Source organism: Onychostruthus taczanowskii, unplaced genomic scaffold (genome assembly GCF_017590055.1).
Source record: "Onychostruthus taczanowskii isolate IOZ18803 unplaced genomic scaffold, ASM1759005v1 scaffold33, whole genome shotgun sequence".
Classification (NCBI taxonomy): domain Eukaryota; kingdom Metazoa; phylum Chordata; class Aves; order Passeriformes; family Passeridae; genus Onychostruthus; species Onychostruthus taczanowskii.
The window spans coordinates 5,660,330-5,685,244 of record NW_024500683.1 but is presented as its reverse complement, the minus strand read 5'-3'; the positions used below and the strand labels follow the sequence as shown (position 1 = coordinate 5,685,244).

General features: G+C 34.8%; 1 protein-coding gene across 1 annotated transcript in view; it reads right to left on the bottom strand.

Annotated features, from left to right (window-relative positions):
* EYS (eyes shut homolog) overlaps positions 1-24,915 on the bottom strand; it is a 614,241-nt gene that overhangs the window by 236,178 nt on the left and 353,148 nt on the right. The window contains exons 23-25 of the mRNA XM_041410576.1: positions 23,266-23,456; positions 21,462-21,553; positions 5,251-5,401 (exon numbers count right to left, since the gene is read on the bottom strand). Coding sequence (XP_041266510.1) covers positions 5,251-5,401; positions 21,462-21,553; positions 23,266-23,456 — 434 coding nt within the window. The remainder of the gene's footprint in view (positions 1-5,250; positions 5,402-21,461; positions 21,554-23,265; positions 23,457-24,915) is intronic.

Sequence of the window (24,915 nt, the reverse complement as noted above, 5' to 3'; positions counted from 1 at the left end):
CATTTGTATTTGAAGTACAAGCCCATTAGACTACTGTGTCTGAGTCTTTAAATATATAATGATTTCCACCTCACCTTCAACATTAACACACTATGATCCTGAGCACATCACTCAATATCTGTTGCCATTTCCCCACTGGTAACATATTGATGTCCACATATGTATTTGCGCACCTTCTCCTTAATCTCCTATCTTTATTTAGAAGATTGCTTTCCTGGTACAGAAGTTTCTTTTCCTTCTGAAACTTCCCTGTTTTAATGCTTGCAAGGTTTAATTATAGTGAATGGCTTGAGTTGAAAAGGAATATGAAGATATAATGACATTTCACATTCTCAATACTAAAATACTATTAAGTGTAGAAATATAAATTACTGGAACAATTATAGCAGCAGAAATAACAGTATTACTGCAGTCAGCTGCTACTGCTGTAGACATTTGAAAACAATATTTAATTTCCTTTTGAGTGTACCAATCTTCTCTGCAGAGAAAAAGCTATTGTAAACAACTAACAATACTAAAACTAGCATGAAATTAATTATTCTGAAACAGATCTTGAGATTTCAGAAACAATACCTTTTCTCAATTTCTGATCAGAAATAGGGCTTTTTTTTCTGTGTCTTCATTTTCTGTTGATTTTTATGTCGTAAAAACCAGTGATCATAAACAGCTTAAAAACCCTAATGTTTTAAAAAGATCATGCTATTCAACTGTTCAAATTATTTTGCCATTTACTTGCGGCAAGTCTGAACTATTCCCATCATATTCTTTAATAAAGAAGTAGGATAAAATACAAAAATAAGTAATAAACTAAGCTGGCACAGAAGTGAAGAGGATTTTATTCACTGTGGTGAGACAGCAGGACAAGATATCTGCCAGCCAGCTATTTAGAGTTCAGCTTTCATTCTGACTGCTCAGCAATGGCTTCCTAGACTGTCAGATAACTCCACTAAACTTTGCAAAGGACAGTTTGCAGAGTCATAAAAACAATTTCTTGCTTTGCATAAAACAGATTGCAGTACTTGAATGTGGATGAATTCATTTAAGGTGTTTCAGTGCATGTATCTGTTGCCTTGATTTCTACCCCCATTTTCAGATCCTTCAGAAGTCATACCAAGCCAAATACTTTTTTCCATCTTTGGTCTGTGGATAGCTAAGAGAAGTGTAGATGTGTAGGAGGAAGAAGTGGCAGAGACAAACTGTTATGGTCTGACTATAACCCCCATTTTCCATCCTTCTCTGCCACTTAGAGATAGGAGACCAAGTTGGGAGTGAAGCTGTCTGGGACACGAAGTAAGGTTATCCACTGCCCTCCCCTTGCCCACAGGGCCAGTCTTCTCAACAGAGAATGTAAGCATACTGATCAGGCAGAGTTTCCCTTTGGTAAATCCATGCTGGTTGTTCCCAAGGACGTGCTTATGCTTCATTTGTTTCTATATTAGTATCAGGAACATAATGGTGCCATTGACCTGACTGGCTCATGGTTACCTATCTTCCTTTTTAAGATGAACATAGTATCACATTTGTCTTTTTTCACTGTCATCAGGGGCTTCCTCTGATTGCTCTAGGCTTTCAGAGGTAATGGAGAGTGGCCTAGTGATAACATCAGCCAGGGGTGCATGCTTATAAAGTGTCTCTCTGAATCCATGGTACTTTATATGTCTGGTTTACTTAAGCTGTCCATAACTTTATCTTGCACTTGTGTTTCTCACCACCAGCCACAGGCACTAGGACTGAGATCTGGGAGGTCTGAGAGCATCTGAATAGTGAAGAAATATATTGGGTATTATGGCATTGCTTCCCCAGATGTCACAGATATTCTTTTAAACGCATCACTGCCTGAGGGTAAGGCTCTAATCTCCTGAAGAGACTGTGGCAGAAACAAGAGAAATCAGTAGAATTGTTGTACCTTGCCTTACATGTTAAGTGCACTCTGACTAAGGAATACCAAATAACAAGCATACAGAAAAGAAGAAATATGTGGAAAGAATGCATGGACATTTCAGAGCTGATTAGGAAAATGTATAGGAAATCATCAGAGGAGACAATATTTTAGCCCGAGGGCTTTATAAGTCATCTCAAACTTCAATCAAAATGAAACTCAGAGGAATCTATCTTAGAAATGAATTATTTAACATGAGTCAATTCCAGTAATACATGACTCCCCTGTCAACAGTTTCTGGTACTGACAGCTAAAAGTTCCTGTTAGTCAGAAACTGAAGAAGTCTAGGGTCTGAAGTCACTGCTCTCTGCAACTCCACAATATTGGAAGGTAGGAGAGCCAGAGTGAGCAGCAGAGTGAACTATGAGAGAAGGAGCTAAAACAAGACAATGTATTATTAGGGGAATACTGCAGATATCACAAGGGTCATTATCAAACTTGACTCCAAGAGTGATCAGAGCACTTGCCAGAAAAAGCTGAGTCTCAGCTGGAGCAGAAATCTCCCTTGAAGCAAACTGCAGCATGAAGGTCAGAAACAGACCTGTAGTGTTTCAGGGATGAGGAAGGTTTTACAATAGAAGTCTGACTGCCTGGGTCTAAACTGATGGAAAAGAAACTTTCTGGAGTGGTTTCCTACTGCTGGGTTTGAAAAGCCCACATAAAGAGTACTTGGACAGGCAGTTCTCCATTCCCTGACAAAAGGGAAAAAACCCAGCCTTTATAGGCTATATTTGTCTTGGACCCTAGAGACTTTGACAGGTAAGCCAAGGAAAACTGAACTTCCCTGAAGCTAGAAAAACATTAAAAAAAAGAAAAATTAGATACTAAGATCAAATTGACTGCAACAATTACCAATATGCAAAGAAATTTAAGTGAAATAAAGGCTGAGGTCATCTCAAACAGAAAGAAAGCTGCAAGAAAGCTCAGTGGAAAACTAGAAGGCAACTGAGAGCAGAGGACATATTTTTACCTTTTTGGGGAAGTTATAGGAACATATGTTTTCCAAGTACTAATAGAGGTTAAGTATCACCAGCTTGAGCACTTATACATGCCTCACATCTACTACCTAATTTAGATAATTAATCATGAACCACAACATCTCACCTATTAATCCTGCATTAAGTACAGAATTGAACTGCAACATTCTCAAAGAAGTCATAGCCTCAACAGAGAATATGACAATCCAGTACATACAGGCAAAATTTTTAGCAATACATTATCTGTAAACCATTATGTTTAATTTCTATTTGGACTTCCTTAATGTAAATTTATTTTTCTGGATTTTATTTGGCCTTTAGCTAGTAAAGTGCTATTTTTCATTTCAAAATTCATTCTCATATACACATTATTACTATATCCCTCAAAGAAATTGCTTGTATACCTGCTCCAAAACACAATGTGAATTGAAGTTCTCTAAGCCTTCACTATAAATTCTTTGGGGTATCCTCCAAAAATTTCTCCTAGCTTCTACAAGAAAGGTCATTTAAACATTGAAAAAATACTTTTTATATATCTCATTAGTATGGATAATTTTTTGTAATAAGTAAAATTATAATGCAACTGAGAATAAAATATTCCAGATGAAGGTATAGCTTGTGTAAGAACATTTGACTTAAGGGAAAAGTTGTATAACTGAATACCACTTGATGTGTTCTTTTAATGTCAGTATGAGCTACTTAGAAGCACGCTTTTTGTGAAATACTTTAAAACCTAAAAAGCACTTATTCACAAGAACTTTTAAGTTGGATTTCAACATTCTTGTCACATCATTGATTACTGTGCAATTTATTATAAGGTGAAAGCAATCTAGAAATGCTAGACTACAGTAGCAGTATCAAAAACATGCTGGTGCTTGAAATGAATCTATTTGCCTCATGATGAGATGACCTTCACTTACTGAAGAATGGAACATAAATAAAAAGTTCAAATCAGTTGCACAGGGTGATGCCTACCCTAAAGTATGGCTTAAAAAAATGAAAACTGGACTACATATCCCCAGTTTTTACAGTGCACTGGAGAACAAAACCCCTGCAGTCTAACTTTGCTCCAGTTGTGGGTTACACCAATCCAAAGATCCCTGTTCAGATGAGATGCACACTACACCATCTCAGTGCTCACAGTTTAATTTATTTCACTATGTGGAAAGCACAAACACTCAAAGATACTCTTTATTATGTAATGATGAACAGTTTTACATTCTGGAAGCACATTTGAAAATGAGACAAGAGAGTCAAATAGTCCAGGTAGAAGCACAGGTTGGATTTGGATAAGCAAAAGTCAGAGACCAACTCGGAGCTATATAACTAATGAGGTCACCTGTGCCTTATGTAAAATATTTAATTAAAATATTTGTACATAGCTCTAAAAACAGGCCATTAGATGCTTAGGTGCACTCCTACTTAGACACCTGACAAGATGTAGAAGGCTGAACCAGCTCACTGAGAGCTGTGTTGCACAGGGGCCATGCTGCTGGAAGCTGGCCTAAGTGTGCCCTGGCATATGGTGCCAGTCTCAAATGAATTACAGGGCCTGGGGCTTTGATCTGTTAGCATGAGTTAGAAGAGTTTGAGCGTCATAAACCAGAATAGAAATTGCTAACTACACTCATCCTGCTTTGGAAAAAAGTAAATTGGAAATCACTTAAGTGATGTGTATCTGTTATTGTGACTACTCTACCCCAAGATCCTCCATAAGAACAACTGAGTAATGATCTGCTTGTCTCCAGCTCTCCAATGACCCTGTGGGTATTCTTCTTCCCAAACTCTGCACAAGCCTCACTGCACATTACTTCTTATCCCTGCATAGGTGGTTACCTGAGCTGCATACAGACACCCACAAATTCCAGCTCCTGTGCTCTCTCTCATTCATTAATGCAGTTTCACGGGTTAGCTTTCTCTTGTCTGGTCCATTTTTAAATACACCCGTCTGAGTCAGCACAGGATGCAAACAGCGCCTCCTTTGTTTTGGAAACCATTGCAGTTATACTTTTCACATCCTCATAGAACTAGCACCTGACGTAACACGTACCTCCTCTAAATTTGATCATATTTGCTCCTTTACTCTGCCTACTCAAGACAAACAGGATTTCAGATAACCACTTTAGACTATAATGCCCTTTCAGTTCACTTACCAAAGTCCCACACATGAACAATACTCTGCAAGGGATCATATTAATCTCTTAGATGTAACTCTCAAAAAGCTGTAATTTCTATTTTTTGCATGGTTTAAATATTTTCAGTTATATAATATTCAAAATGCCACTCCTAAAATAATACAAATTTTAAATGAAAATAAATAATAATAATAAATACCTGTTTTGCTGCATAAGGATGAGGCAAACCACCAACAAATATGGATCCTGTTTCAAGCCAATAAGGGCTGGACCAGAAATTTCTAGTTACACTTGTATTTGAAGATAACTTCAGGATTGACATTTCTGCTTCACATGGTACCATGCCTTGCCTGTACAAATTCAGAAATAGGCATATTTTACCACCACATATTGTTTACATTACTGTCTATCTGACAAATTAATTAGGCTCTTACTAAACCAACAAAGAAAGAAAATTAAGTAAATAGCTGTTTTGTATTATGGAACTATAAATATAAAAGAAGCTGTTTAACAAGCTGTAAGTTGACTTGTCTTTGGGGTTTGAAATTCTATTAAAATGAAGCCATATTGTAAATCTGGGCAGTTTAATTGCTAAAAAAGGCAAACACATAAATGACTGAATAAAAAGAGTTAGAAAATTTTGAATAATAACAGGAAGACTTCTTAATTTGAAAAAAAATACATCGATTGAACTGAAATATTTTATACATCCTTCTTTCTCATCACACACACACAAATCACAAAAGCAATTTAAAACAAGCTGCATTTTAGAAAGTGCAGAGGTACTATAATAATCTGTATTACTTATCTTCAAAAGCATAATTTCTAAAGCTGAAGTTAGTAATATTAGGCCCTGAAATTGATATATACATTCCCATTTCCCTCCCCCACTCACATACCCTCTTAAAAATGTTGCCGTTAACCACGTGCATAAATTGGCCACAAAAACAGAAGGTAGCAGGCAAATAATTTGGTTTCTTTCAATTTTTTTAAATGATGTAAAGGTCATTTGCATTCCAATAACCAGCTGGCAGCAATCATTTTATCTTCATGTAAGAAAGCGCAATAAGGAAATATCAGAACTAAACCAGTCTCCCATGGGGGGAATTTCTTACAGCCTACCCTTCTCTCTGTACATGAAACAAATGAGAGTTCTATCAGCTCTATATTTAAAGCTATCCAAGTGTCTTTTTAATATGGGTACCACAAAAAGCTATGGGAAAATACCACATACAAGCCCCCCCCCCCCCCCAAAAAAAAAAAAAAACCCAAACCAAAAAAAAAAAAAAAAAACAAACTAAAATCACAAACCAACCACCCCCAGCTCTGCAAAAGCAATTTGGGTAGGATGCAGCAGGTATGGTATTGTAGGAATTCAGTTTATTTCTGAAAATGTGAAACAAGTTTCTGAAAATTCTTACAAAAAAGATCACTAAAAGCTTTCTTAAATATATTAAAATCTTTCTTAACTATATTAACTTATCGTCATATGGTAATATATGGATTCTCACATATAATTTCATAAAGTCTTCTATGTGTTTTTTACAGACATAGTGGGGAGCTAACATTAGTAACATTTGCAAACAGTTCTCTCTGTTTTCCATGTAATTCTGGTCTGAGGTACTTTCAGAACAATATGCAAACATGGTTATATGTATTTACAGAAAGGCCCATAAATATTTGTGTATGTAAAATGGCCTGTTCATCCTATGGCAAATAACTTCAGGTGAAGAATAAAAAATGTTGGTTTGCTACTAAAATCAAGAATGAAGAAGAGAAATAAATTGGGGTTTTGATTCTGTGGACTGAAAACAGGGTCTTAATGGATCAATTCAGGGGATTTTTGTTCTCCCCTCAATTTTTTTCGAACTTGATAATAACTATCAGGAATGCAAAAAAAGGAGCCAAATGTATCTAGAATCAAGGAAAGAAATGTTTTTCCTACCATTTTTAAAATATTATACAATGGCTGTATGTCTAAGAACACACACAAGGTTCTGTAACACACCATTTTCATTAATGACTTATAAAGGAAGTTTGCTGATAATGTGTGTAACTGACACAATCATTCTCTGTAGCTCTATTTGCAATGGTCAAGCAATTTTTACTACTGTTTGAACCCAGTATGACATCTTGGATATATCATTCTACAGAAAAGAGTGGCAGTGAGACTTCAAACAAAAAAAAATTATGATTTTTTAAATATCTAAAATTACTTCTCTTCCTGATAAAATGATATTGTAATAATGAATAAAAACATAGTAACAAGATAGCAATCTTTCAGAAATATTTTAAATCACACTTGTTTTAATGCAGCATAATTCTCAAGATGGACTGGAAGAGGGTAAGGGAGGAACTGCCAGGCTTATCTTTTTAACTATTTGACTGATGTGCTAAGTGAAGTACAGCTGCTCAAACTTCTCTTTTGTTTTTCTCTTAATTACTATTTCTTCTACATGTTTTCAGATGTTAACACTCTAACTAGTTGCATGACCTTGTACGTACTTCTATCACACAAACACCATATTGATGTTATTCTTTCCGCATTAGCTTTAGACATATATTTTAGCTTGTCTGAATAGCTTATATGATTGGTATGTAAAAGTATTTTTGTATGCACATATTAAAAGAATATTTTGAAAGTAATTCCCAGTATTTGGTTTCAGAAAACAAGTTAATACAATTCAAAGCATGAGCTGCCTTTGCCCTAAGCTTGTTAGAATGTCAGCCGTGCACCTCTGATTGTGTTTGATTGAATCTAGCAGGGTCTGGCCAAATTAGAATAATGACTTTAAACCATTGTTTAGCATTTGCTGATGATACAATCACTGGGTCATATATGCACTCTATGAAATTACCATCAGGCTTTTAAAATACTTTTTCTACAATCAGCACATTGGGTGCTTTAAAGGTCAAGTAAGACGACAGGGCTTTTTGCATAATTATAAATGTGGAATTGCATACAGCAACTCTCGAGCACTTTTGCTGGGTAAGCTACCAGTAATTGTGCCTCAGTCCAAGCCAGCAGTAATAGTTCACAGTTGCCTCATTTGTAATCACACAAATGTAGTGATTAAATACTGGCCTATTAATTATAACCTGAAGATGAATTCTGTCTAAACAGTACTAAATCCATTGCTCAATGCCTCGCAGGTTAGAACGATGGAAAGGTCAGGCAATAATTTGATAACTATTGATATAACAGTCGCCAAACATGGCAATGTCTGTATGAAATGCAAGTCCTTTTACATAATGTTTTTACCTTCTGACATTTTTCAGTGATGATTAAATGACATTTTTAGGATTATCATAAAATGGCAAAAACGTAACAAAACAAATGGTAGAAGAGGAGGAGGGAAAAGGGGATGTTCAGAAAAAGTATTGTGTCAGTCATGCTGTACAGTCTTGCTGAGAATAAAAATTCTTTTACCTGTTCTTTTCTAATAGAAAAGAGAAATCTTTCCTTCTAGAAACAAGATTGAAACTTTCATCTGTCTCTAGGAATTTTACTTGAATGTGGCCATGCTAAACAAAAATAAATAAGTAACTAATACTATTGAACTGTTTGGGTTGTAATATTAGCATTCACTCTATTATACAAAAGCAACAAGATATTTAAAACATCTATACCACATATGAGTTATGAACCAGCAGGACTAAAGTTTTATTATAATATATTATAAGACAAATAACCCCTAATTTTTCCAATTGTATTGAAGACAATTGTTCGATTAAAAGTGAGAACATATTTCACTACCATTATATTTAGTTATTATTTATAGATTTATTAGCTTAAAAAAGACAACTTGTTTTTCACTCAGTATCTGGAGGTTTACATTTTCTGGTTTCATACTCCAACTGTGCCTTGCAGTAGAATGTTTATTTTTGTAAAATTATGACAAAACAATCCTACTGTCACTACAATCAAGAGAAACTTTTTCTTAATGCACATTTAAAAGGTTGAATCAATTTTTACCTAACACTGGTTTTGAAATCTTTATAGGTTTTCAAGGGTGTTTGAGCAACTTTAAGAACTGATCATTTGGACCTCTCTACTCGGGGAGCTTTGCAGGTTTCAGTGTCGGAGGTTTACAAAATCCAACTGAATAAACCACTGAGCAACCTGTTCTGACCTTGGCTGGCCCTGCTTTGAGCAGGAGGTTGGGCTAAAGACCTCCTGAAGCCCCTTTAGCCCAAAATACTCTACAATTCTACAATCCTAAGGCACCTTCCTTCAGCAAAGAAAACCCCAGAAATTCCATACTAATAACAGTTACAGAATAGAGCAGAATCTGTTATTACCTGCAGTAGATTTCTCTAGATAAAATATATACCAATTCACTCAGAGTCTTTACACTTTCACTCTGAAGTAAAATGCACAATTTTAGACTGCTCTCATCTGCTGTTGCTGACTTTGCCATACTGAGACACCAGATAACACACACTTCCATGTTGCAGATGAACTAATTGGTCAACAAGATATTTTTTCTCATTTCTCTGATAGCATATTTCCTGGGCCTGAAGCTGATTTATTGGTCTGGTCTTAGATTTAACTGTGATTTAACTAAACAGAAAAGAACAATGATGCAAATTTCTCTAATAATACAAGAAAGGGAGGAAATTAACTTTGTTTCATATTCTAATAAATAAATAAATAAATATTGTGCCCCCCTTTCTTTTCACAGGAATGATGCTTACACTGTGGAGACCCTGGGGGGGCATTCCTTGGTCTAGGGAGAAACAAGAGGCTTCCCTCAAAAAGCTGTTATACCCCACTGGCTCCTTCCCCTGTTCCTATGTCTGTTCCTATGTCCCTGAGCCACTCCTTCCCTATTCCCTGATTGGCACTCATCTTTGTACTGCCCGTAGAGCAGGGTCAGCCCCCAGGCCTCTGGGGAGAAAAAGCTGGACCCTCTATGTGTGTGTGTCTGGGACGTGTACATCTCACCACGCAGCTGAATTAAACATCTGTGGATAATATGCAAAGGACCTTTTTGCTTCCTTACCCTGGACTATGTTAGCAGCAATTCAGCTTGCTACATTACACTACTACACTAAAGTCCACAATTTGAGTTCAAATCCTGACATGGAATCATCCATATTAATAAAATGGCATCATTGTTTCTTTTACAGTTACTATGGAAGTTACGTATTATCTTCAATTCTGAAACTTATAAAATTCACTGGTTAGTACAATTCAGGAATCATTTCACACCCACCATACCAAATTATTTTACCATAAAAGTTTTCATAGACATGACCTCAGACTTGCCAGTTTGCCTCAGTCCAGAGACTAGCCTTCAGATTTTAGTTTAATTTACTACTATAGCTATAGCTAAAGAAAAAACAACTACCTATGCCTCTGGCACTTTTTGTCTTTGCAGTTTCCCATTTCTAGTTTCTTGTTGCTCACTTCATACCACAGATACTACTGGTACTTCATACTACAGATACTACTTACAGAAATTAAACTTAGAAAACAGTATGCACTTATTTAAAGATGATGCAGATGTAAGTCTACCTTAGGGAAAAGTGTGGCTCGAATGAGAGTACTGTATTCAAGTATTCAGACAGGAGGAAATTTAGAGTTGGGTTTAGACTTGCAACACTATAATTTTAGGTGAATCTTACAGACTTTTTAATAAAAAAATAGTTGTTGGAATTCATATTTACATCAACTCTTCAGACCAATGTTATTTCTGATCTTTATACCCTATCTGTGTTCTCCTTAATACAAGTTCTATGCTTATGACATGTGGTCAAAGCAGCCACAGATCACCCAACCCACTTTTAGTATCCATAAGTACCCTTTGATGTTCCATAGAGCATAATACAGAACAAAGCCTGATGTACTGTTATTGGCCTGTTATTAGAGTCATATTTTACTGTTTTTTTGTCTCTGTCCCTGCAATAAGCTGCTTCAGAAGATAACGCAGAAAATTTTAATTCTTGTAAGTGACACTAATGATCTCTTTTGAGGTCCAAAGCAAAACAAAGCAGCTATGACAGAACCATTTTTAGCATTTTTTTTAAATTAAACAACCTGAGGAACAAAACTTTACAATACACAACAGATTTGTCACTTGCATGATTCTAAATTTTAATGAGTGTCTGCTTTAAGGTAGAGTTCTGAGAATGAGCAGAATGTGATTTGTACCCAAGATGTAGCATGACTAAGTAAGCTTTTATCTTAAAGAGGCTGTAAAACAACAGTTTGTATAAAATTAATTGGTGGTATTAAATCACTATTAACTGTTATTAGGATCAATTTAGTGTAATTAAGTCCATTGCATTCAATGATATTACAAGGAAAAGGCAGTTGCTTATTCTCTGTTGATTCATAAGAAATTTCTGAAAAAGAGCCAGTCTGGAAAATTAAAAAATATGTGCAACATCATAGATTTTGATTTCATAATGGGTTTTGATTTCAGTTAGGATTTATTTTAACGTTGCATTGATGCAAAATAAAATAAAATTTCTTAGCTGAAAAAAAGTCACATAAGTTTCAAACTTGTTTTAGTAGAAGACTTGATCAGTGCAAGGTAGGGTTTTTTTCCTGTACTCAGACAGCTATGTAATCAGAAAGTCTACTTTCACCATTCTCAATTTATTGAAACTAAATGCAAGATACAAAAAAATATTAATGTCAAGTTTCTCTGACATAGTTTCTAGGTTTTATCCATTTCAACGATTCCTTTCTCTGTGGAATCTTTGTTCTTGCTGAATGAATAAAGTAATTGCTGTGACTTTAGAACAGCAAAAGATATTCTGCCATGTATGGCAATGCAGGACCAAGATCTTTCCTACACAGTTCAAAAGGAGTATCATCCTGTAGCATCAGCAGTATAATCCCATGATTATTTGCTGACAGAGATTTTGTTTCTGAAACAAAGTTAAATTGATAATTTTAAGAAGGCAAATGTTTTAAAGAAACTCTGAAGTTAGTGGAGGGCTGTGAATATATACAGTAGATATTGTGGAGCCTGGATAATCTCACTGGCATCTTATATAGTTACAGGTGAGGTTTGAATGGCACCTTAGGCAAAGCACCCTCTATGAGCCCTGGCAACAGGGGTCAGTAGCCAAAGAAAGAAAAAAGAAGAATAAAGTGGTTTAAACATGGAAAAAACAACCAAGACTTTTGAGGTCAAAAGTGTCCCTTTGACATTCAGATATTCTGAATTATCTCCCTTTTGTTAGAGTAACTTATCCAAAAATTATGAACCCCTCTTTAAGGATAGACTTTATTTAGCACACAAGATAAATAGTTTCTTAAAAGATTTAAAAAAATACTGAAAATGTAGCAATAAGTGTGATTAAATAAAAGCCTTGAAAGCAAATTTATTCTCTAACTTGAAATAAATTTTCGACTAGATACAATAGGTCCTAAACAAAATCTCCTTCTTTTGTCTCTCCTTTCTATTCTTTTTTCCAGGATTTTCTGTCTGTGCTGTTGCTGCAGACTCTCTGCTAGCTCCATCCTGCCCTTCAGGGAAAAAAAAGCTTATTTGCTTTCAGAAGAGGTGCAGTCTCCCTGTCTCCAGATAACTCTGACTGAAAGGGATTCATGTGGGATAAAATAGAAAGCCAGCTTCCTTCTTGCTAAGCAGGAGTTACAGTGTACAGAATCCACACAACACTCTCTCAGTAAACAAGACTGTTATACTGTCTGTCCTGTTCTTTGCATATCCTGCTTTATTCAGAGGAGAAAAGGATTGCTTGCATCATCTTCCAAATACTCACGCTGCCTCATATCTGCAGCGGTACAATTACTCTAAAAAAAAGCATGTCCTCAAATTTCTCAATGCAGTGTGCGGTGGCTATCAGCATTTTTCTCCCACTACAGTACTGTCTAATTATTTTCATTTCTCCATTTTCTGGACATGTCTCAAATAACAGAGTGGTGAAAAGGTATCTAGCAGACAAAAAGATCTTTGAGGTGAGAGTGAGTACACCTCTTATATATCTGCACTGCTGGCTCAGTCCTGAGCATTACCTCAATACCTGAGACATAGGGTTAGCAGGGTCAGAAGGGAATCTTTACCCACTTTTTGTTTTCAGCTTTTTACTGAAGTACTGGCTGGGGTTTGCCAGACAGAATGACCTGTATGTATAAACTGCCCACCAGTGCTGTGGGTTTAGGAAAAGGTGACCACAGTAAAGTGTATCTTAGGAAAATATTTAATAGAAGGGCTTGATTTAAATGAAGTCTATGTTTTTCATAGAGTTCAAACAAAATATTGGTCATTTAAGATATAGAAGAGGTCAAACTAATGATCCCTTGGTGGTTGAATAATATTCCCTTCTAGCCTGAAATTTGAAGCCCAGGAAATTTTAGAAATTTCAACTTAGATAAAAATGGTAGCTTATGTTACTTTATGCTGTTGCATTTAATTATTATATACTTTCATCTATAGAGAGAAAAAGAAATTCTATAAAATATTTTTTAAAAGCTACACTGTTTTTTTCTCCACTAAGCTTCCTTTATGCATAGCTAGTATATTTACTCTTTATTAATATGCATATATTGCATAAAATACATTGATATATGTGAAAACCTGTGTTCTTACAATCACTTTAATTACAAAATCAAAGATCTCAGTGCATTTAAGTGTTTAAAAGGAAATACTAGATTGTGTGTATTATAGATGTTATATATAATATAATTCCATACTACATTGTGTGTATTATATATGCTATGTCTGCTTTCCTAAACCTAAAATCCATTCAGAAAGAGGATACTGATAAATTCTCTTACTTTTTATAAGGAAAAAAAATTATAATGTAGTAAAAAAATCAACTGATAATATTACTACTTTATTTAAAAGCAATAGAAATTTAAATTATTCTGGTAAGAAAATTTTGAATATTCTGTGAAATGAATAATGTGAACAATAGAGTTAAGAACTATTGCATAGATCACATGGGATAGAACAGGATTTAAATACTCTTAAACAGACAACCAGATAAAGACATATCCTGAGGAAAAGCCTCAAGCAAATTCATAAATTGTTTAGACAATATCTCTAACAGAAATGGCATTTGGTGATATGCACCAGTCAGTAAGAGAGGCAAGGTGTTTCTTTGCTTTTTGTAATAAAGATAGACAAAGAAAGGCAATTTCTAGGGAAAAAAAAGGAAATAGTAATTTCTGAATCTAGAACTAAAATATACTTTCGTTTTTCACAATAAAGACACTTCAAAGAACAGTAGAACCATTAGTTGTGGTACAGTAGTTCTACTATTGAAGCTTAAGATGTTCAAAAAAAGCCAAAATCAGCCTAACTGGTATTTTAAAAAGATCTAGGATTAATAGAATATGACTGCAGTGATACACTTTACTTGAAACTTATTTCTGGTATTTGTGTACAGAAATTACCTTCAGCTATAGAAATCTATGCTTATTCACAAAAGAAAATGGATGAATATAAATTCATGGATGGTCTATCTCTTTCCTTAATAATTGTTCAGCAGAAGACATAGTAAATGCATTCTCCTATTCAATCTATGTATGGATCAACTATGCATGGATCAGTTTTCTATCTGTGTTTTTTAGTGAGATGCTGTTAGTGCACTCTAACATCTGGAGAGTCATTATTTCCACAGTGCTTTAAGTCATTAAAAAGGGAGAACTATCACAGAATAATACAATAATTAAGGATGGAAAAGACCTCTAAGATCACCCAGTAAAACCATTAACCTTATACTGCAAAGTTCATCACAAAACCATGTCCCTAAGTGTAACCCCTAAATTTTTAAAAAATACTTCCAGTGATGGTGACTCAACCACTTATTTGGGCAGCCTTTTCCAATGCTTAACAACCAATACTGTGAAGAAATTTTTCCTAATATCCAACCTAAACTTCCCCTGGTTCAGCTTGAGGCCATTTCCTCTCATCTTGTTACTTGAGAGAAGGTACTGACCTCCACCTGGCTACAACCTCCTTTCAGGTACCTCTAGAGAGCAACATGGTCTCTCCTGAACCTCCTTTTCTTCCAGCTAAACCACCCCAGCTCCCAAATAGAAAGCTAGATTAAAGTACATTTAAATTATAAAGTACTTATGAGATAAAGTAAAAAATAAAATTAGTCACAGGAGGAAATATTATTGGCTTGGTTCCTCCTCTACTGATCTGTGAAAGGATTAAAATCAAATTAACTCTCTCTGAATATGCTGTGCACATTAGCAGAATGAACCAGAAAATACATATGTTCTGACTAGCAAGATTTCAAAACTTTTCCTCTACTTAGTGTTTTTTGATTGCTATTTTGCTTCAGTTTCACAGTTCATAAATCAGAATCTCCTTTGATTCTGTTGCTTCAATCCAGCATTACCATTTCTTTTGTACTGTCATGCTCTGCTAGTAGGCAGTAATAGTGTCACCATTTAACAGAAATCTTCAGCCCCCAGAAATTAGTTGACCACTTTTTGAGCTACTTGTGCCAATAGTCAACCTATGCTGTTACAAAGTTAGTATCTTTTTTCCTTTCACAAGTATTTCATAATACCCTTTTTTGGGGATATTGTTCACTTTTCCTGCTGATCTGTGTGATAGTTACCATATGTATTTGACGTTAAATTTCTTTATCTTTGTCCAAAATCCCCAAACCAAGATAAAAAAAGAATCCTTCCAATTTTCTTCATATTTCATGATCAACTCATTCCTATTTTCCACTTTACAAATCCAGGTCTTGACATCAGTATCAATATTTCCAATGTTTTAATTATTTTCATTCCATATTAAATGAAAATGCCTGTATTTCTAAACTATATTCTCAAACCCATTTCTTTTCAGTGACTTAGCATCTCTGCAATGTATATTGGACATTAAGTAGCAGATATAACTTACTTAGGATTTAACATATTGTGTCTTTAAGAAAATACAAATGCCATTTTATTACCAGTGTTAATACATTATAAATAAATTGAATTAAGTATAAAAACCTGTAATTTTTTTAAGTAAGCTCCTCTGATCTGCAAAAAAGTTTCAGACCATATAATAATTAGAAATTATTAGATAAATCAGCATATGTATTTCATTCACCCTTAGTTTTACACTAGGCACTTTAGGAGGGTCTGAAATAAAAAAATACAACATAACTGTGGCTAAGAAGCATGTTTGTGAGGACCCTGTCAATGGCCAGTTCAGAGGTCCAGCAACTTTCTAAATATTTTGTATTAGTAACAAATAAAAAGCAGGCTAAACCCTGCTGGATCCAAGTACTTAAACGTCTTGCAGCTGGTGCAAGTCCATTGACAGCTTTCTTAGGAGACATGAAGAAAATTAAAAGACCCTGAAGGTATTTTATATGAAGAATATATTTCTCACTGCATTTTATAAATATGGAATACAGTTCTCTAACTAAACAGCAGGAATTGCTAATAATATATTTTGACTTACACTGGTTTTTGAGGATATGGATCATTAAGCATGTTTCATTAAGTGGAGTATATGACATTTACATGGTACATGAAACAGATGAGTGACTTCTTCACCCATATGCTTTCATGCTAAAAATGAAGGTTAAAGTTCTGCACCTTTGTGATAAAATAAAAATAGGAATTTACAATAAAAGTGAAATAAAAAGAACCAAAGAAAAACAAAACAGAGAAGCATCTGCAGGATTTGCTACCCACTTTATCTATCATTTGCTTATCTAACCTGCCTAAAAGCCCTAGGGAAAAGATGAGGTTTGTAGCATGTTGTGAAGGATAATAAATACAGGATACTTTGCACCATATGGATTATCTCAGACCCTCATAAAAAGCTGTCAAAACCAAGCAATATAAAAGCTCCTGAATGAGCACATGTCAAATTTTGGCATGATTATAAAGACCTTTTTCTGACTAGAGGAATCAGAAAACTTTTACATCTCAAAATCAAGACAATCAATCACTAAAAGTCCTATGTGCAAAGCTCAAATTAAAAACAATAGGAGTTAAAGTAGAGGAATAAAACAGTATTTGAAAAGCAATTGCCAGATTTTGCAGTCAGTTTCCGATGGAGCACAACACCAGATTTTAATCCTAATGATCTCAGACAATTAAAAAAAATTTCAAACATGATACATTCATATTAAATAATGAAGTTGTATTCATGACATCTTTTGCATAATCAATTTACAAGTGGACAAATTTGCTAAAGCAATTGACAATTATGATCTGAGATCTCAAATATATAAAAATATTTTTTATATAATTGATGCAACTATTTGTATCTGTACTAAGATGGAGAATACTGGGGCAAGAAAAGGCAAATTTCTAATATCGCTGCTGCAGTTTGGTTTGTTTCTGCGATACATATTATTTTATCAACTTGTTTTGATGACAAAGATTGAAGAAAAAAAATCTTAAAACAGTTAATGGAGGCAGTTTTATAAAGGCTGGAATGAGTAGATTGTGGTCAAACATTCCCTGCATTGCCAGTAAGAAAACTGTATCTTCACTACAAAACCAAACATGTAAACCTTACAGTGCTTGAGTCTAACAATTTCTTCTCTTCACAATATCCTGCAGTAATCCAATCCCTGTGGGATATTGCCCATATCCATTTTTCACTGTTGCACACTCACTTCCCTGGTAACATTCTTAAGAAAACCAAAACAATAGTCAGAAATGTGAGTGAAACAGCTGCAATGAAGTTTCATTAACAGGCTTAGTACACAACCACAGTAGTTTACACATGAAATGGATCTCTCAGGCACTGCTCTCAGGCAAACCTTGGCAACATGTTGGTTTTAGCAGCCAATGCCACAATTTAGACTAATCTGATGCAAAAAGTTATATTCTAACCCAAATTATCCAAGATATCCCCGATTTTGAAGCAAATACAGTCCTTATATTGTACCATAATTTATTAAATTATTACAGTTTGTGTAGTCACAATATTCCATGATCAGGAAAAATGTACTTCAGCAATGCTGCTACTTTTCTTTTAGCATGAATATTGTGGTGAACCACAAGAACTGGATAAAGGACATTGTTTGACAGCAATATGCACATTCATTTGCAAGCATTAGATGGTGTGTCATTTATTTTAATCACATGAGGAATTATTTCTGTGGGGTAAAGGAAGCAGTAAAATGTTCTCCTGTAAGGAGAGAAGGAAGATACTATCACTATCTAATTTTCACTTAAACTTGTATTAAACAGCACTCACTACTTTTAAGTCTACTTTCATTTAATATGATATTGTAGAGCCATCATGCTCTTTGAAGATGGCTTATCTTCAGTAGCTGAAATGCATTGCTTTTCCTTAATTGAAAAGACAAAATCCTTTCCATCACAGGACTACATCAAGAGCTCCAAACAATTAAGATAAAATTAAATAATTAAAATTAGCATTTTCTTTAAAAAAAATAATTGAATGTTATTATCCACAATGTCTGTTCATAATGCTTAACATATGCACAACAAAGAAAATCCTTTGTGCATACCCGCTATGTTACGATATGCAGAATCTCCTACGTTCCCATTTAACTTCACCGGTTTCCCAGATACCTTTGTTCAAAACTTAACTTATTTATCTCACTTAAAATCAGTTCTGAGAAGATTAAATATTTGCAAGCCTCTAGAAAGTTGCTGAATAAGTTACAGGAATTTTTCACCAAAGGTATTTTTTCTTATGCTGTATTACACTGCAGTTGATTAAATGAAATGCTAACTTTATAAAACAATTAACTCATATTTCAAGGCTGACTCTATCAAACGATACAAAAAATGTAAAGCATATATATACAGGATATATACTTTATAATTAATTCAAGCACATGTGAAAATGCATGAGATGACAGTGAGAAGCAACTCCAAATCTTTCTGACATCTACATCACTAATATTTTGAATTTTAGAAGCATGGAATCACAGAATCACAGAATTGTTTAGGTTGGAAAAGATCTTTGAAGCCATCAAGCTTAGCTGTTAAACCAGTACTGCCAAGTCCATCCAACACTAAATCATAGCTCTAACTGCCATGTCTACATGATTTTTAAATATCTCCAGTGTTGGTGACTCAGCCACTTTCCTGTACAGCTTCTTTCAGTGTTTTACAACCCTTTCTGTGAAGATTTTTTCTCAAATATCCAACCTAAACCTCCCCTGGTGCAACCTGAGGACATTTCCTTTTGTCTGATTTCTTGTTAGCTGGGGACTAGAGACTAATCCCCACCTCACTATAGCCTCTTTTCAGGGAGTTGTAGGGGGGCCATAAGGTCTCCTTTCAACCTCTTTTTCTCCCAGCCAAATGGCCCCAGCTCCCTCAGCCACTTGTCATAAGACTCACACAATTGGCCTTGACCCATTGATTCAGTCTGCCCAGATCCTTTTGCAGAGCTTTCTTGCCCTCCAGTGAACCAACACTCCCACACGACTTGGTGTCATCTGCAGAATGTCATCTTAAAACAACGTCCAGAACTATATCCACTCTTCTAAAGTGAGCAGAGTGATTAATTATTAATTGCTCTGTAACTAGCTTGAATCTCATAAACAGTATGCATGCCTTCTTCTTCAGCAGGAAAAATGTGTGGCCCATTTCCTGAGCCGTCCTGAAATAATTTCCTGCAAATGAAAGTTCATTTCTTTTTACACTCAAAAAGAAAAGCAAAATATAGAGATTAGGTTGGTTTTCTTTTGTTATGGGCTATTGTCATGGGCTGATTTAGAGACTCAAGCTATTTTCTGCTTGATGGAGTAGGGGGAAAATGCATAGAACAAGTGTATTCCCATCATGGTAATTAGTGGATCTCTGAGGGATGACAGTGACATGGCAGTTTGAATGCTTCAGTGCCAGGGGAAAGGCTGTTTTTGTAGAGACTTCCACATTACTGAGGGTTCAGGTGTTCAACTTTTGCTATTTTCAGCATTTTAAATCTTTCTTAAAATGAACAACAAAGGAATAACAATTGAATTCTAATGGATTTCAACTATCTAAGTAACTAGAAATTTTATGTCTCCACTCATCCTCTTTCTGTGTCACTTGGGATTTGTCTTCTTTGAAGTCCTCTCTTACTTGTCTTTAATGGTCTTGCAGAGTACTTGAATATTTAGTCTCTATTCATATAGAAGCTGCTTATTGATTTTATCATCTTTATATCTCTTCTCTAAAAACTATTTTCCAATTTAATTTCTCTTTTTTGATATGGGGAGGGAGTCATAACCAGGAAACAAACAGAACTCAGAATGTTATTAGATTTTAGAGAACCTCACTTTTATCTGTGTCATCGAGATACTTGTGTTCTACTGTGTTCTTCCTGGTCACAGACGAGCTTACACTTGCTTTAGCTTCCATTAGCATGGCTTGGTTTATGGTGCTTCTTTTTGAGTGATAAGCACAACCACAGTGCATTACTGGCTTTTGCTCCTTGTATTAATGTGTTTATGTTACTGAGCCGTCCTAGCCATGAGTGTGGTTTAACTTGCTGAAAAAAATTGTGGTAGCGATGGTAACTGAAATGCAAAAAACAAACTTTGGTTCTTGTCACTGAGTACACACTGCCACATCTGAGGCAGCAAGGTACAGTACAATGGATACACATTCCATTACATTTCCCATGGAAGGAAGGGGGGGCAGTGTTGCCCTGCAAAAGTTCTCCATTTAACAATGTTTGGACAGATACAGCTATAAAAGGCCTATTCCAGTAAATGGTTTGTGTTCCTTCTGCATTCCTCCACAAACCTTTTAAGGACTAACTTACTCCTGAGAGACAAGCAGACAGCTAGCTTACTTTCTTTTTGCTGGACAAGATGACTGGACCTATTTTAAGCTACCTAATAGGAACTAGGTGCCCAGAGAATACACTAGGTGCCTAAAGTGAACCCAAAACTTTCACTTCCAAGTCTATGGATTCTATGAGCACAGATATTTGGTCATTAGATATATCTATGTACAAAAAAAAACCCATGGAAAGCCTACTCCCTACCTCATTTTCCTACCTCATTTCATTTTATTTTCCTTCAGTTGCAAGTATTGATACTTTTACAGGAATAACATATCCTATTATGAATTGCAAGTCAGTGACAACAATGAAAGTCATGGTGCTGTTTCTGCCTATCTATTTATTTTCTATGAGTCACACTCTCATTGTTGAAAATTCAACTGTTTCCTGGACTAAGTAGCTTGGAGTTACTGCGCAGCATCTCTCCTGACTGAATGTTTATGTCTGTTACAATAAATTATTTCAATGAGAATAAATTTATTTCCACAAAGCACATCAGGGATGTGATGATGACTGTCCAATTGTAGTTTCAAACATTCTTTCCAAGGATGTGTTGTGGCCCAGACTACCATAATATGATTTTACAGTACATGTTCAGGTATCATAGTTAATCAGATATAATATCTGTGGGATTTACTAATGGCCCAATCTATGTAATCTTTGAAACAATGATAAAAACAGGAAAAAGTAAACTTACCTAATTTGCACACTGTACCAGTGTCCGTCGTCCACTCTAGCAGTGGTAGTGATGTTTTTGACTTCTGCTGCTTCATCACATACATACTGGTACTACAGATTGGGAAAAGGCTTCAATTACATTACTCCTAATAATTAAACAGTTTCAGACATTGAAACTTGAATTTTAAAATAATAAATGGTTTCAAAAAAACCTGAAGAATGTCATGTGTATCAAGGAAAATTAATGTTTCATTAAAAGTTCTGGATAAAGAAGCCTATTATACCAGAAATACACAAGAACACATATATGCTTCCTAACCTGCATGAAAATGCTTTCATCTTTGTGTATTGTACTATCAGATATTATGGGTCTGATTTGCAAAGAAGTCGACCTTCTGCAACCCATTGGAAATTAACACTGGCCATGGGTGAATTTTACTTAACATTTTATGGCTTCCTTACACTTCCAAACACGTAATGTAGCGTGCAGGCTTGAGCGTTTTGGAGCACCATTTAATTTCCTACACTAATGTGAACAAGCACTTGATTTCATGGTTTGTCTACTTGTAATTGTAGCTTGATTGTGAGCTTAGAACCATTTGTTCATTGGGTTTTAAATCCACATTTAATTGACCAGCTTTGTGAATGATTAAGTGAATTCAATTAGTTTTAACATGGCACACTGGGATCTCTGAATAGATTTGTGTCAATTAAAGCACTTTCATATTTTATGGTGCTTATGATATGTTAGAAAAATATTTTTCCGCATCATTACTTTACCATGAATACAAGTAAAATGAACTTAAAGCCATCACCATTTTCTAAATGTTGGATAACTTCCTGCCCGTGACTAATCTCATATATTTTTCTGTACAAAGATAGTCACAATATATTAAAAGACAATAAACCACAATATAACAAAATAAACCAAAAGGTAATTTTCTTATTTTCTATTTATCGTCAGTTGATATATATGTTTAGAATGGTCATGGTCTTTAAACATGAAGGCAAATACAATACAGAAATGCTGTCCCTAACAGACATTTCACAGTTCCTACAAAAGAATATAACTGCAGGTACTTTGGGAAACTTTTTGCAGGAAAAAGAGATATGAGAAAAGTAACTTTTAATATCAATTTATAACCTCTTTAGCATCTGCTTATATCTTCATAAAGCTCTAGCTTTACCTCTTCCTCAGAAAAGATGGAATAATTTGTGGAAGAAAAAGGTATACCATGGTAAACACTTGACTCTTTAAAGTTTATAAACAAATATATTCCTAGTTAGTCTGTCCACAAAAGCCAAAAAATGGGGTTTTTTTCTGATCTTGTGGAACTCTGATTTAAGTAATAGATGAAGTGAAAGATTTCTAGTTAGAGACACGTGGTAAAAAAGATACATTCTATTCCCTAATATGGTAAATTTTCCTATGACAATTCACTCAATTTCTATGCCTATGCCTATGTCATAAGCCTTCCTTATGACAATTTTAATGAAGTTCCACATGAAGAAGTTCAGTTAGTTTAGATATAAAATACAATAACTAAATTTGTACCACATATAAAAATAAAACCTACATTTTTTGGTTTTGTGTTTTAATGTATAGTTTTGTGAGTGTTATTGACTATATTAGCCAAAAACTGGATGAAGCAGACAGCAAGTTTGACAACTATCTTCCTTAAAATACCGAAGATGTCAAGAATCTCTGTAGCTTTATTTACTATCTTCTACAGTAAGAAAATGAAAAAAATATTAAATTACAGATTATTTACAGATTCAACTTTTGTTTACTTTTCCTTCAGTGGGAAATTTTGATGCCTTACCTGCAAAGTACCATTATGGATGACAAGTCGAATTAAAAAATGTTGCATTGTTTCTGGGCTCTGTTCAATATTTAGGAGTAGTCCATGAGGATCATATGTCTTAAATTCCAGGTGGATGAAATTTTGCACATTCAAATGTAAGCCTTGAAATTCCAGGTAAGAATCGCCATAGTAGCGAACGTAACTAAAATCTGTGAATAGAATTTTGTGACATGTAAGAATATAAAGACACTTTTCTTCTTCATACACTTTCTTATTCTGGTGGTGGTAGCAAAGATATAGGATAATTGTTTATATCTTTCAAGGATTCATAAATAAATCTGAAAAATTATATTGGTTTTCTTCTGTCAAAGGTTAACACTGAGAGTTTATATAACTAGGCATAAAGGTTTTTGTCAGATTATATTAAGCAAGCATATAGATCAATCCTTGAAAGACTAGGCTACAAAGATGAAAGACTTGATACATATCTAGCATCTTTGACTCAACATTTTCTTCAAAGTTTTCTTCAAAGTTTTCATCAAATCTAGATGCAAGAATAAATGGGCTTGAAACTACAGAAACTACACTGCATGGAAAGGGAGGGAGACAGTCTACAACCTAATTATGAAGTTGGCATCTCAATAATATATCAAGTATTTTGTGGTGCTGGGTGAAAGATGAAACTTTCCCTTGGATCTACATCCATCTTGTCTGATTTATCTATAAATCTCACAGCATTCAGCACTCTGTACTGGCAATGGCAGATGCAACTCTTATTTAAATAGAAAAAGTATGTGAATACATGACTTCAGGCCCACCACATGACATATGACTACACTTAAAAGGGGCTTTCTTGTATTTTTTATTTCTTCCTGTCCCCTTCTTTCCTCTCATCTTTCCTTTCCCGGCTCCTTTCCTCTACTTTTTCTGCCCCTTCCCTTCCCTTCCCTTCCCTTCCCTTCCCTTCCCTTCCCTTCCCTTCCCTCCTTTTGTTTCTTGTCCCCTCCCTTTTCTCTCCTCTCCATTTTTTGCTCACTTTCCCTCCTTTTTTCTCCTTTCTTTTTCTTTCCCTTATGGTGTGTTTCAAAGGGAAGAGATGTGCACATAGGTACCTATTCATACACAGCTGCAGTCTTGCACTTAGTTTTTTTCACTTGCCAGTATTTAAACTGAGATCACTGCATTTTACTGGTTGTAAAGACTAAAAAATATGGGTCCTCTTTCATATTTGTAAAATGAGGAGTTAAGTATTTTGATTTTTGTAGAAGCGGGTATATGTTTTAGTCTCATAGCACACAATTATTTATTTGATCAGCTTCATGAGACTGATAAAAATGTGAAGAAATATTAACAATTCAGCCATCTTGTGAAAATGTTGGTGCAACAATATCACCCTGTATACAACGCACAACACATAAGTGAATTATTCCATTTCACTTTGATCATATTCAAATCATCTCTACAGGGGTTTACAGTATCTTTAAAGGTCACAGGTCTCTTTCTATTTTCCAAAATAGGTAAAATTTTAATCTGTTGTGACAACAGCTCCAATAGCAAATACCTCACTATATATATGATTAAATTCTGAACAAAAATTATACTGGGATAAAACAAAAACTGTTGTTGAACTTTTGTGTATCACTGTAAGGGTATGCTGAATTTTATCCT